This window comes from Pan troglodytes, chromosome 4 (genome assembly GCF_028858775.2).
Source record: "Pan troglodytes isolate AG18354 chromosome 4, NHGRI_mPanTro3-v2.0_pri, whole genome shotgun sequence".
NCBI lineage: Eukaryota > Metazoa > Chordata > Mammalia > Primates > Hominidae > Pan > Pan troglodytes.
This window is the reverse complement of record NC_072402.2, coordinates 129,972,417-129,985,742: the sequence shown is the minus strand read 5'-3', so window position 1 is coordinate 129,985,742 and position 13,326 is coordinate 129,972,417. Positions and strand designations below refer to the sequence as shown.

Here is a 13,326-nt window from a genome sequence, read left to right as displayed (position 1 = left end):
AAGCTAAGGACACTGCTGGTTTGCAGCTGGAAACATCTTTTCATGGCCATTTGGCCAGATTGTAAATGTCTTTTCCAAAGTTCAGGTTTGGTGGGACCTCTGGTTGTATGTCTTGGAATTGCCCTGTGTTTAGAAACAGTGCCAGTCGCCTGATGGGTGAATCACTGGTGCTGGGATGTTGGCAGGTTTTGCAGGACTTTCCTGTGGGGGTCCAAACACTAGGGCTGGCAGGGCCCGTTTGGAGTCTGTTTGAGAAGGGCCTGCTTTCTTTTCTTTACATTTTAAGCATATGATAAAATAATTTTAAAAATTGCTATAGAATTTCTTGTAGAAAGATTAGAGAAACAAGCATAAAAATAGAAAGAAATTATTTCACCAAGATATAGCCAGATGTATGACTCTTTTCTTGCACCTCTCTATATACACATATACATTAATTTTTCCTTACAAAAATGGAATTATAGAGTGCATATTATTTGGGGCCCACTTTTCTCACTTAACAGTATGCTTAGATCTCTTCATGTTGATATATAGTATTCATTTTTAATATACTCCATAAAAACTCATTGTATAGAAGAAATGTAAAATCTTCTATTGTTGTAGTTTCCTAATTTGAACAAGTCTGTGGTGAAGTATTTTTTGTTGTGTTCCTGGTATGGGACAGACATTGTTCTAAACTCTGGGGATGCAGCACAGATAAAACTCAGTATTGGTTTTCTGCTCAAGATGTCACTTTGTTTTTCATAAAAGTGGATTTGACATTGTTCACCTCCAGACTTATTCCAGTTGGATTTTGAGGGTTTCTGGGAGGGCTTTTGGCAGCACTGGACACTTTGTAGGGGCACTCAGCAGGTACACATACTTTCACCTACTCTGTCTTAAGCAAGCTGTGGGCATAGTTATGAGATGGGTTGGAGGTTGGCCTTTCCCACATTGTGGGGCACAGTCCCTCTTGGATGCTGCCTCCTCCCAATCTGACTCTAATTAGAGGACTTTTTGTACAGAGCCTTTTGAGTTAAGGGGCCCAGGCTTGGGAGAAATGGGGTAGGGCTCCAGAGTACCCCTGCCAGAGATGTCAGTGTTGATGTGGTAGTCTGGGAGCTGCTGCTTGGAGGTGCCCAGCTCTCCAGGCTAGCAGAGTTAGTTATCCCCTTCTCCCACCAGAGCAAGACTTTGCAGGCTCTTGGTAGGTAAGTCATCTGTAATTACCTGTGATTCTTTGAGGCTCTGCCCAAACCCCATCTGTGATTCTTTGAGGCTCTGCCCAAACCCTATCTGTGATTCTTTGAGGCTCTGCCTCCAGGCTGAGATTCAAGAATGGGCTCAGTCTAAGCCAGATTGCACATTCCAGAGAAATCACAGCTGGTATTCATGTAATGAAGAAACCTGGCTTTCCCTGAGTGTTGTGAGGTATGAACCATAGATGATAGGAGCAGAATGATTTGAAAGGAATGGACAGACTTCCTCCCTGGAATTTATCTGGCCTCTAAAAAGGTATGCAACTGCAACTGGAGACACACCTGGGGAGAGATGCTGGGTTCCCCACTTCCAACCATGTCTGGTTTGGAACCTGCCTGGGCCCTGTTCTCCCACCACCCCAGCTCTGAGGAGCAGTCAGCTGGTCCCTTTCTGTTCACAGATACATCCTCCCAGCTCTATGTTTTCACTGTCCCCTCCCTACATACATACAGAAGGTGCTGAGCCTGAGCCAGTCAAGCCTTTTGAGGAACAAGAAACAGACACCCAATCCCTTAGGTATAAGGGGCTTGTGTAAGCAAGAGAGAGGCCTTCTGAAATCCTGGGATAGAGAAGACAGTATAGTAAGGCCTTGGAGCAGACCTGTGGCTAGAACCAGGAGGGCCTGGACTCTGCCTCAGGGCAAGCCCAGGCTTACTCACTTTCTCTTGATGACTTGCTCTCTTCTGCTGCTCTAACTCCCTAATGGACCCCTTAGCACAATACGCCCTACCCTGCAGCAAGTTCCAGGTTGGAAGATAATTGTCCTGTGTGTCTTGGGACCCCCACACCTAGACTATGACAGGAAGACTGTCAGCTCTGCAGACATTTGGCATAGGCTTGAACACATGGCGCCATTCACTTATGCTTTCCTTCTGATAGAGGATCCATTTGCAGATGGGAGTTGTGGTTGGCCTTCTCTGAGCCTAACCTGGAATCTCAATGGATTAGGATTTCTTCTGAAAGAGTAAGATGAGGAATGGTGGGTGTGCTGTGTGTCTAATCAAGTATGGCGGGCAAAAAACTGATGAACTGGCATTAGCTTAGACTTAGAATTCTGTCAGATAAGGCTTATGTTTTTTTGGGAAAGCATTTGTATTTCCTTTGTTTTGCTTGTTTTGTCTTAGTGAATTTCCATTTGAGCACTCCAGTGGGGTGCTCAAAAGCAGGGCAGGAAGAAGACCGGCAGAGCTGGGGTACAGATGGGTGCCAATCCTCCAGCACAGTCTAGGCTGCATGGCTGAGCTGGGAGACGGTATCGGAAGCTTCTGTTGTGGACTGAGGTTTACTGCCAGTGGGGTTTGTCTCAGGTTGTGCCTATTTCTGGGCTGATGAGAAGACAGTAGCTGGCCCCTTTCCCATGTCAGCAGCCCAGCCTGAGGTTTTGGCCATGTGTGGCATATTCATTTTTGTATCCTGAGTGCCTAGATCAGTGCCTGGCATCTGTGGGTCTTCAGTAAATATTTGTGAATGAATGGTGACGGGCCAGTGAGAACAGTGTCTGCCAAGGAACCTTACTACAGGAAGAACACTGTCTGCCTAGGAGACTGTCTCCTCTGACTGCTCTTTCTCTGGCAGGTGCAGACTGACAAGGGTTAGTTTTATTCCTCTTCTGGCTGGCCATCTGTTGTACACCTTAGTTTGGGTGTTGGTACTCTGGAGGATATTGTGTCAAATTATCTTTCTGTTATTGTCTCTCGTGTACTGTTGCCTCCTTGTGGGCAGGGACTGGTTCCCCAAAACCTGGCACTGTCCTCGCATATGTGTTGGAAGGTAAGATAGAAACAAACAGCAGTCTGTGAAATAAGAAGGAGTGGGCCAGAATCTTGGACTGACAGACCATTGGAACCCAAGCTGACTGTACCCCACTGCGATTCCGCCTTCTCATGGTACAGGTGGTTGCTGGGAGTTGAGAGGATGGGCTCTCTCCACAGGGCACATGACTTCCCAGAGCAGGGACCAGAATTGAGCACACATCACTGGCTGCACGCTCTTTGTTCTTTCTGCTGTTTGTCCTTTTTAGCTTCTGTGTGCTAGGCCAGGATTTTGATATGTTTGATTATCTGCATATGTGTGTACATGCCTATGTGTCTCCTCACCTAAATTAGTCTTTTTCACTTTGTTGATCCAGTGATTGTCATTGAATGCCTTTCAGACACTTCCCTCTGTGACCATGAAACTCTGGGTGTCTGCATTGCTGATGGCCTGGTTTGGTGTCCTGAGCTGTGTGCAGGCCGAATTCTTCACCTCTATTGGTACGTGCCAACAGGACTGTCGTCTCCCTGACACCTTGGCTCACATGCCACGGATGTCTCTGGCTGCAGCCTGTTCTCATTTAGAGTGGGATAGCCTTAACTACTGGTTTTGGCCAGTTCTGAGGAGAGTGGAACTGGCAGAGTTGCTGTTTTCCCCTATAAGATCCCAATGAGCTGGATGTTCAGGGAGCCAGATGTCTGAAATGGGTCTTTCTTCCTGGGAAGTGCAGGCTGCACTTGGGCTCTCTGGTCTTTTTGACCACCTTGCCCATGGACCAGAGAGTGGTTCTGAGCAGCAAATCCTTTGTATCCTGAGGATCAAGCTTTTCCTATCCTTCCGACCTAAAGTTCAGAGCTTTTTATCCTGTGGTGAGTCCCCAGGATATCCATGCCCCAGTGTCATGACCAGCTATGTAACAGTCGGAGAATGAGATTTAGGGCTGCTTCTTGAGTGACATCCAGTGCACTTATCTCAAACATCCCCTTGGTGCCTCTGCCTCTTTCTTCCTGAAGTTGTGAGATAGGGCCCCATGAGTGCCTAGGCCCCCTTTAACTCCAAGTCCCCATAATCCCCAGAGAGCTGACATGTTCTTATCCCAGGGGACTTGCTTCTGTGCTGGTATTCTGTGCCCCAAGGAAGGAGGCTGGACATCCCTCATCTGTTTCTTACTGGTGCCTTTCTTCTCTCCCTTGCAGGGCACATGACTGACCTGATTTATGCAGAGAAAGAGCTGGTGCAGTCTCTGAAAGAGTACATCCTTGTGGAGGAAGCCAAGCTTTCCAAGATTAAGAGGTGTCCTAAGTCCCCATACCATCCTTAGTTGGCCTTCCTTCCCTTCTGCCCCTCAAGGAACAAGGAAGCCATCCAGGGTGCCTATAAGAGGAAACCTTTGAGAGGGTGATGTGGGGCTGGCCTGGTTACTTCATGCCAGTGCTTGAGAGGAGCTAAGTACATGGGCTAAGGAGTCACTATTTATTTTCTATTTAAGACCTTTTCCCTTACATTGGGGGTCCCAGCTGTTATCTAGATTAAGGGGCTAGAAGTATCTGTGGGGAGTTACTGTATTCATTTTTCATTGCCTCTTGATGAAAAAAGGGCCCCAGAACCTGGCACCAGGGAATTCTCACTAGGAAAATTGTCGCAGGTCAAGACCTATGTGGGTGGATGCATTAGTCTTCCTTTTCCTCTGGTTCCACAGCTGGGCCAACAAAATGGAAGCCTTGACTAGCAAGTCAGCTGCTGATGCTGAGGGCTACCTGGCTCACCCTGTGAATGCCTACAAACTGGTGAAGCGGCTAAACACAGACTGGCCTGCGCTGGAGGACCTTGTCCTGCAGGACTCAGCTGCAGGTGAGGGACGGTGAACAGGTGCTTGAGTGAGCCCATATGTTTGTGTGCTCATGCCTGGGTTGTTGTGTCTGAGCCTGTCTTGGGTCTGGGTGTTGGTGGGCAAGTGCATTGTGGAAACAGGACTCTGCTGGTCTCATGGCTCTCTCCCTTCTCTGTGGGGACCTGGAAGTTGGCTGGCCTTGGTTTTTAACATGTAATTATGTTCAGTTCTTTTTTTAGCGTCTTTTTTTTAGTGTCTGTCTTTTCTTATTTTTTGCTAATGACATTTTTCCAATTATACTTTAGTGATACATGTTTATAGAAAAGTCGGAAAACACAAAAACAAGAGAATTATAATTCTTAATCCAGTTGCCCAGTGGTGAGCATTATTAAAATTATAGTTTTTCTACCTATGCATATACATTTAAAAAATGGAACTATACATACATACTAGGGCATGCAAACTCAGTTGCTTGGAGGGACAAATGAATTTACAAGTGTCAAGTGGGCTGGATGGTGGGGCCAGGGCAAGTTGGGGAGCATAGGTCTGATCTAAATTCATTCCTATTCATATGTTTTACAAACAAAGCATATCTGTTGGTAGATTTGTGACAGAAGAAAAAATTCTTTCTGTGAATTTCTCAGCTTCTTTATATGCCATTCAATGTTCTTCTGCAACATGATTTTAATGGCTGGATGGTGATTACCTGTCAGATGGTGATAATCTGTCATACTGATAATACTGTCAAATGGGTCAAGTCATTGGATATGGGATTTTTTCTGAATTATCAGCACCTTTTTACATATTTCTTGGTGTATACTTCTGATTACTTTTTTAGGGTAAGTTCCTAGAAGTGATATTTACAGATGAGAGTGTGAACTTTTTAAAAGCTTTAAACTATACTTGGTGCTTTTATTGTGATAATACTTTTTATGCCCTAATACTTTTCTGTCAATAAGAAGAGATGGTACGGTGGGCCTGGAGGTGGGCTCTCCTAACTCCTAGCCCTGGGTTTAGTCCCCTGGACTCACTGACTTTTTTTTTTTTTTTTTTTTTTTTTTTTGAGACTGAGTCTCACTCTGTCACCAGGCTGGAGTGTAGTGGCGGGATCTCGGCTCACTGCAACCTCTGCCTCCGGGTTCAAGCAATTCTTCTGCCTCAGCCTCTTGACTAGCTGGGACTATAGGCACATGCCACCATGCCCAGCTAATTTTTTTTTTGTTATTTTTAGTAGAGAAAGGGTTTCACCTTGTTGGCTAGGATGTTCTTGATCTCTTGACCTCGTGATCCACCCATCTCCACCTCCCAAAGTGCTGGGATTACAGGTGTGAGCCACCATGCCCGCTGCCTTTTTTTTTTTTTTTTTTTTTAAAGGGACAGGGTCTCACTATATTAGCCTAGACTGGAGTGCAGTGGCTATTCACAGGTGCGATTGTAGCACACTGCAACCTTGAACTCCTGGCCTCACGTGATCCTCCTGCCTCAGCCTCCTGAGTAGCTGGGACTATAGGCACAGTGCCACTGTACCCAGCTCTTCACTGCCTCTTTTCCCTGAGCTGTGAGTGCTGATTAACTTCAGACTAGCTGTCTCTCTGGCTGAGACATTATAGCCCATGTGGCCAGACTGGGTTGGGCCTGGGGGCAGGGTGGCCTCTGGAGAGGGATTGATGAGCTCAGCCAGGCTGGAGCTGTGCCCAGTGAGCTCACTGCCTCCAGAAACCACGGCTGCCTTTCCCAGACTCCCGCCTCTCCGCCTGGGCCTGCAGCTCGGGACAGGCTGTTCTGCCTGCACGGCAGGAGACTAAGCCTACCCAGATGACCTCCTCTCTCCAATCTTGTTCTCCACACCCTACACTCCCACCATCATCTGGTTCCTTTGGAAAACCTTATGATTACCTGGAAGGAGATAGGGCAGGCCCAGAGAATAATTGGTTGTTTTCATCTCTGACTTTGAGTTCTTGCCCCTGAAACGAGCAGGGCATGCTGACAGTGTGGCTTTTCCTGGCAGCATGTTCCCCTACTCCCACCCCACCAGATTCTAAACTCTTTAGAGTCCCTGACCATGTAGCTATGAAGACAAGGAAGGCAGGGTTACAGCTTCTTGGTCCCTGTCCCCAGTTATGGCTGAAATGGATGTTTAGGTCTGAAGTCATAGGTGGCAGTGGATACAGCTACTCTTGGGAAGAGGTTGGGGAAGGAATGGCCTTGTTGTTCCTCTCTCACTTCTCAGCTTAGAAGCAGAATTGAAGGCCCTAAGTCAGCCTGGGAAGGCTTGGCTCCCACCTGGGATTGTAGGAGGTACACATCTTACTTTACAGGTAGGGCTTGGAGTCCCAGAAAAGCCTCCTTGGAGTACTTCTGTGGTCAAAATCTCTCCCACGCTTCAGGCTGTGGTCTTGAGCACCATAACTGGAGAGCCCATGCCCTGAACTCATTGCAGGTCTGAGTGGTGGGAGTACAGAGGAGAACAGGCCCACCGTGGTCTCTTAGGGGACGGACCTTGCTGGGTTGGTGCAACCCCACCTTGGTCCTTGGCCTGTCTAGGTGGTCCTTCAGCTGTCAACCTAGGGGGAGGGGGATGACTTCCAGGACTTTCATCATCACCTTTCTGGATGATAAGTGCCAGTGGTCAGTAATGAGTGGCCAGCTCGGCTTCATTAGTTAACTGTCATTGTCCCTTGGACTCCTCAACTTGAAATATGTGCTGGAAGTCTGTGTTTACCTGACTAGCCCAATTACCCTGGATCAAGGTTTTCCATGGGATTCATTTTCCACTGAGTGGTTGACAGTTCTTCCTGAGTCCTCTCCCGTGCTCTTCTCAGTTACCCTCTCTATCCTCTGTTTCTTCTGTCTCCACCAGCTCTGACTGTATGATTTGGAGCCAAGACTTCTGGACTCCTAAATATTAACCAATATGGGGGGCTGCTTCTACTTAGTTCCAAAGAGCAACACAGGCAGTAGGTACGGTGAGGAGTAAGAAAGGAAAAGTCCCCATAGACTGGAGGCATCAGGGACAACTTCCTGGTGGAAGGGGGCAACAGCCTTTGAGGGAGGGGGCGGGGAAATTTCACTAGCCAGAGACCCTCTTTGTGGCTGCCTCTCTGGTCCCAAGTGGAATTCTGCCCCTGGATCAAGGGTAATCTCTTGTTCTGACTCTCATTTGGAAGGTTTTATCGCCAACCTCTCTGTGCAGCGGCAGTTCTTCCCCACTGATGAGGACGAGATAGGAGCTGCCAAAGCCCTGATGAGACTTCAGGACACATACAGGCTGGACCCAGGCACAATTTCCAGAGGGGAACTTCCAGGTAACTCACCACTCCAGGCGTTGCCTGTCCCGCATGTGTCTCTTTAGTGGCGGGACAGGTTGGAGCCACCACCAACTTGTGGCCTCTAACCTCGGGTGCACCTCTTGGCTCACCAGTTTGTGCTGGACTCCCTCTCCCATGACAGGTTTCTCCCTCAGCCCCTGCCCTGCCACCTCCCTCCATGTATTAGCCAAGGCCCTCTCCTCTTGCATCTCAGAGAAAGCCAAAGTTGCTGCTCAGGAACCCCCTCCACGTCTGTCCCCAGAGCACCACACAGATCTGCATTCAGACCTGCTTCTTGTCTCCCACCCTCCAATGTCTTTTCATCTAAGGCTGATCTGGGCTTACTGTCCCCCTGTCTTGAGTCCTCTTAGTTACAGTCTCTGCTCCTATACATTCTGTCTCCACCTCTCTGGGTTCTACCCTTGAGCTCCCATATAGGCTCTATTCTTGCTCATCTTAACACTTGCCTCCCTCGGTATCTGAGAGTCTTTCGAGTCTTTGCTGCTGATTCATCTCTTCTCCCCTCCTGGTTAGGCTACTGGATAGAGTAATCTACACTCTGTCCATTTTCCTGGATCCCATATACTCCTGAACTCACAGTATCTGACCTTTTTCCCCACTGTCACTGATGCTGTTCTTGCAAGGTCATCAGTGGCCGCTTGGCTGGTAAACCCAGCGAACAAGGTTCACATATAATGTTCTTTAACTTCCCAGCAGCATTTGACAGATAGATTGCCTCATTCTTTGTGATGTTCTCTCCTCCTTTGAATTCTGGCATACTGATATCTGCTTCTCTTTTAGCCTCTCTGGTCATTTTCTCTCAAGTGGCCCCTCTCCCACTGACTTCCCAGTGTTAGTGTTTATAAGAAGATGTTTTGAGGGCTGCTGGAGACCAGTAAACCCAGCGATTCACTGTGTGAGGCCCATGCAGACCCAGCTTATTCCAGCTCCAGAGCCTCAGCTTCCCCCTTTAGACTCCATTAGAGAGAGGGAAGTTCAGGGCACCTGCAAGATCTGTTCACTCTGTAGCCTTGAGATTGGTTGCTTGGAGGAGGGAACCATACCCTGGCGTTGACCTCTCACGTTCACTCAGCAAACCCATGAGTGTCCTGAATAGGGATATGGGGCAGAAAGGAGTTACTCCCTAGGACTCCATCCTTACCTCATCTTCTCCCTGAGCACCTTCCCCAGGTGAGCACAGCCATTCCATCACCTGAGGTGGATGACATCCAGATCTGTGTTTCCTGCCAAGGCTTGTCTCCTGAGCTTCTAACCAGCGTAGACGGATGCCTTTGGGACATCTGTACTTGAATGTCCCATGGACTTCTCGAACTTCATGTGTCCTGAACTGAAATCCTCATCTCCTTGTAAACACTTTACCTTCCCCCTCATCCTTCTATCTCAGCAAAAAGGACCTCCATCCTCTGGCTGCCTAAGCCAGAAGCCTAAGGCCTATGGATTCTACCTCCTTCTCTCATGTCTTCCGTGCTTATCCCCTGACTCCAGCCTCACAGCTACTTTTTTCTCAATTTGATTATCAAAATACCATTCTGACTTGTCTCCTACCTCCAGCTTACTGCTTAAGACCATCCTCCATGTGGTCTTAAGCACACATTTGTTCACATGAGTTCCTGATTACTGTGCTTAATTTCCAAAGCTAAACCCAAACTCCTCCTGTGTGTGGTCTTTGGGGTCCTGCATGACTCCATTTTCCTGGCTTCCTTGCCCATTGTACTCAGCTTTCCCTATCACTCAGCTCTTTTGTCTCAACCCCTCTATAGGAATACCTTTACCCATGTCAGCTAGGCTACTCCATGTCTGATTGCCTATCAGCACTCAGCTCAGCTGTCACTCTCCCAAATGCTCTCCAGGGAGTAGACATTCGAGTTGGCTCTGGGGAGGATGCTGAGTGCCAGGGAGCCATTCTTAGCATTCTTGGCATCTGGGAGACATGTTGATAATAGCTACTGGTCATTAGCATCCTGGGGATCATAGGAGACATCTTCATATGTCATCTTATTGAATTCTTGCCACAAGCTCTTTAAAATTGACGATATTATCTTTATTTAGAGATAAGGGGACTGAGACTTAGATATGGTAACTTGTCTATAGTCACACAGCTGGTTGGTGCCCTAATGAGGCCAACACAAACCTAGTTTAGTTCAGCTCCAGAGCCCCAGCTCAGTCAGCTATGTTACTCCGCCCCAGCAATGCAGGTTCCTGGGCCTGCAGAGCCAGAGGAGACCTGTGGAGAGGGAAAAGGGGCTCCAGGAGCCCCCCAGTCCCTGGCCTACCTAGGGACTTCATCTTGTGTTTACTGTCCCCAACTTCCTATTCCTCGTTATTGGTTCCTGAGCCACCGGGGTTAGCAGACCCTGGTCTCTGAAGCATTTAGCCTACTGTGTAGTGGTTTCATTCCAGGCAGAAAGAGCCTTCTCTGAGTTCTTTTGTGTCAGCCATGCCCAGGTTGCTGTTAATGGGGCTGTGGGGAGTCTTCCTTGCTTTCCAGGGAGAGTCACAGCCCCCACTTCCCCTCCATGGTATCTGCTTTCTCATTATTCTCTGAGGAACCACACACATAGCCTTTCCCATCTTGAGCTCACCCTAAATCCTGCATCTCCCTATAGCTGCTTCTTCATATTGGCTTGAAACTATCTTCATGGTCACTTTCCAGCACTCCCTCTACAGCAGATGACCTTTGGTCATAAGACCCACTGAACTGATACTCAGCAAGGTCCCTGCCACTTAACAGCCAAAGCTGGCACTGCAACCTTGGCTCTTGGCCTCCCTTGGTGTCTCTCACACCACTCCCACTCCCTCTGTTTCTCCTATCTTTAGTTCATTCTCAGGGTTATTCATTGTCTGTTCTTTCTGGGTAGGTGCTCCCTGGAGCTCTGGCCTTAGCCATCTTCTCCATTCTTTCCTTAGAGTTCCTGCAAGCTATTTTCCTCACCCATGGCTTGGTTGCCACCTAAATTTATGTTTTTTATATTCAGCTAATTTTTCCATCCTCTAGACTCATATGGCAAACTGCCCACCAGACATCTTCTTCTCTGTGGTCCACAGGACCTTCCCACTGTCCTCAACAATGCTTCCTGGTGGGCTTCTGGGGCTTCCCCTAAAACGGCCCCTTCCCACTTGGGAGATGGGGAATCTGAGGCTAAGAGGTGGCTGTGAACCCCAGTCCAGGGCAGGGCTGGGCCATCTGTCTGTGCTCCCTGTGTCAGTGGCCCTTTAGGATATGCAGTCTAAATGTCCGATGGAGTTCTGCTTGGTGATGCCCCCTATCCAGTGGCTCAGGCTTTCCTTGAAGCGGGAATCTCTTTCCCTAATCCAGAGGCTCTTTGGAGCCTGACAATTTACTTCCCCTGCTGTAGGAACCAAGTACCAGGCAATGCTGAGTGTGGATGACTGCTTTGGGATGGGCCGCTCGGCCTACAATGAAGGGGACTATTATCATACGGTGTTGTGGATGGAGCAGGTGCTAAAGCAGCTTGATGCCGGGGAGGAGGCCACCACAACCAAGTCCCAGGTGCTGGACTACCTCAGCTATGCTGTCTTCCAGTTGGGTGATCTGCACCGTGCCCTGGAGCTCACCCGCCGCCTGCTCTCCCTTGGTAAGGAGATTCTAGGGGAAGGTAAGATGGGAATGGAGAGTGGCAGAGGAACTGCACTGTGCTGGCATCTGCCTGACCCCTCTCCTGGGACTGAGTCAGTTTACCCTGTCACTTGGCCAGTGACTAATGCCTTACTGACTTTAGGACCAGTCCAGCTTCTTACTAGCTCCTTACCCACCTCAATCCTGGCCTTAGCTTTGCACAGTCGCTGATAGATACGCTCAGGCCTGTGGCACTTGTGGGCCTTTTTAATAAGGACTCTGTTATGGTGTATCTGTCACCATGCAGGACTACACAGGGTGGAACCTTTACTGCATCAGGAGCAGCTCAGGAGTCAGGTTGTACTTCAGGATTGTTACAGTGACAAACAGTAGCGGTGCTATTAGAGGCCTGAGGTCTAATAGTAGGACTTCATATGGCATTGATACTTTGTGTGCCTTGTGCTGTTGGACTGAAGAAGGCCAAAAGCACTGTGCCTTTAAAACTCATCTACCTTTTTTTTTTTTTTTTTTTTTTTTTTTTTGAGGCAGAGTCTCACTCATCCAGCCTGGAGAGCAGTGGCACGATCTCAGCTCACTGTAACCTCCGCCTCCCGGGTTCATGAGATTCTCCTGCCTCAGCCTCCCAAGTGGCTGGGATTACAGAGGCACATGCCCCATGTTGTATTTTCTTTAGTAGAGATGAGGTTTTACCATGTTGGTCAGGCTGGTCTCGAACTCGTGACCTCACGTGATCCACCCGCCTCGGCCTCCCAAAGTGCTGGGATTGCAGGTATGAGCCACCGCGCCTGGCCTCTGTTGGTTTTCCAGTTACGACCAGCATACTCTGGTTAGATGCTGTGGAAGGTAGAATGCAGCATGCAGGTGAGCTGCTGGGAGAGAAACCCTTACAGAATAATTTCTCTAAATGACCTAACAGATGTTTGTGGTTTCCTTTTCCTTCTCATTCCTTGCTTTTTCTAGACCCAAGCCATGAACGAGCTGGAGGGAATCTGCGGTACTTTGAGCAGTTATTGGAGGAAGAGAGAGAAAAAACGTTATCAAATCAGACAGAAGCTGAGCTAGCAACCCCAGAAGGCATCTATGAGAGGCCTGTGGACTACCTGCCTGAGAGGGATATTTACGAGAGCCTCTGTCGTGGGGAGGGTGTCAAACTGGTGAGATGTGTGAGGGGGCTAGGGTGCCAAAGCTGTGGACCTGGACTCTGGCTCTGGGCAGGCAGATTTGGGGAAGGTGTTCTTCATTCTGTAGGTACTTTCTCAGTATATCCCCCAGTTTTTCATGGCATCTCCTGAGGCTGACATGTGGATATTCTCTGAGGTGTAGGAAAGGAGACTGTCTCCCCTCGTGCCCCAGGTAGAGTGTTGCTCCTCTAAGTTACCAGTGAGCTCGCCTCCTTACCCCAACATGTCCCACTTTTTGCTTCACTCACTGTTGGGAAGAAAACAATGGGTGGATGTACCTCAGGCCCCAAAAGAAGTCATGGTATAAGTGGAGAGTAAGTCTCTGTGGTAAAGACACCAGCGTGTACTAGAGCTTGGTATCGAGCCTTTGAGAGCCCTGGGATCCTAGTGCTTCCT

General features: G+C 48.5%; 1 protein-coding gene across 37 annotated transcripts in view; it reads left to right on the top strand.

Moving 5' to 3' along the window:
* P4HA2 (prolyl 4-hydroxylase subunit alpha 2) overlaps positions 1-13,326 on the top strand; it is an 85,064-nt gene that overhangs the window by 55,352 nt on the left and 16,386 nt on the right. For all 37 annotated transcript variants that reach the window (XM_063810640.1, XM_063810639.1, XM_054685154.2 and 34 more), the window contains 6 exons: positions 3,392-3,491; positions 4,188-4,284; positions 4,691-4,842; positions 7,990-8,127; positions 11,508-11,747; positions 12,710-12,903. In XM_063810640.1, coding sequence (XP_063666710.1) covers positions 3,410-3,491; positions 4,188-4,284; positions 4,691-4,842; positions 7,990-8,127; positions 11,508-11,747; positions 12,710-12,903 — 903 coding nt within the window. In that variant the 5' untranslated portion in view covers positions 3,392-3,409. The remainder of the gene's footprint in view (positions 1-3,391; positions 3,492-4,187; positions 4,285-4,690; positions 4,843-7,989; positions 8,128-11,507; positions 11,748-12,709; positions 12,904-13,326) is intronic.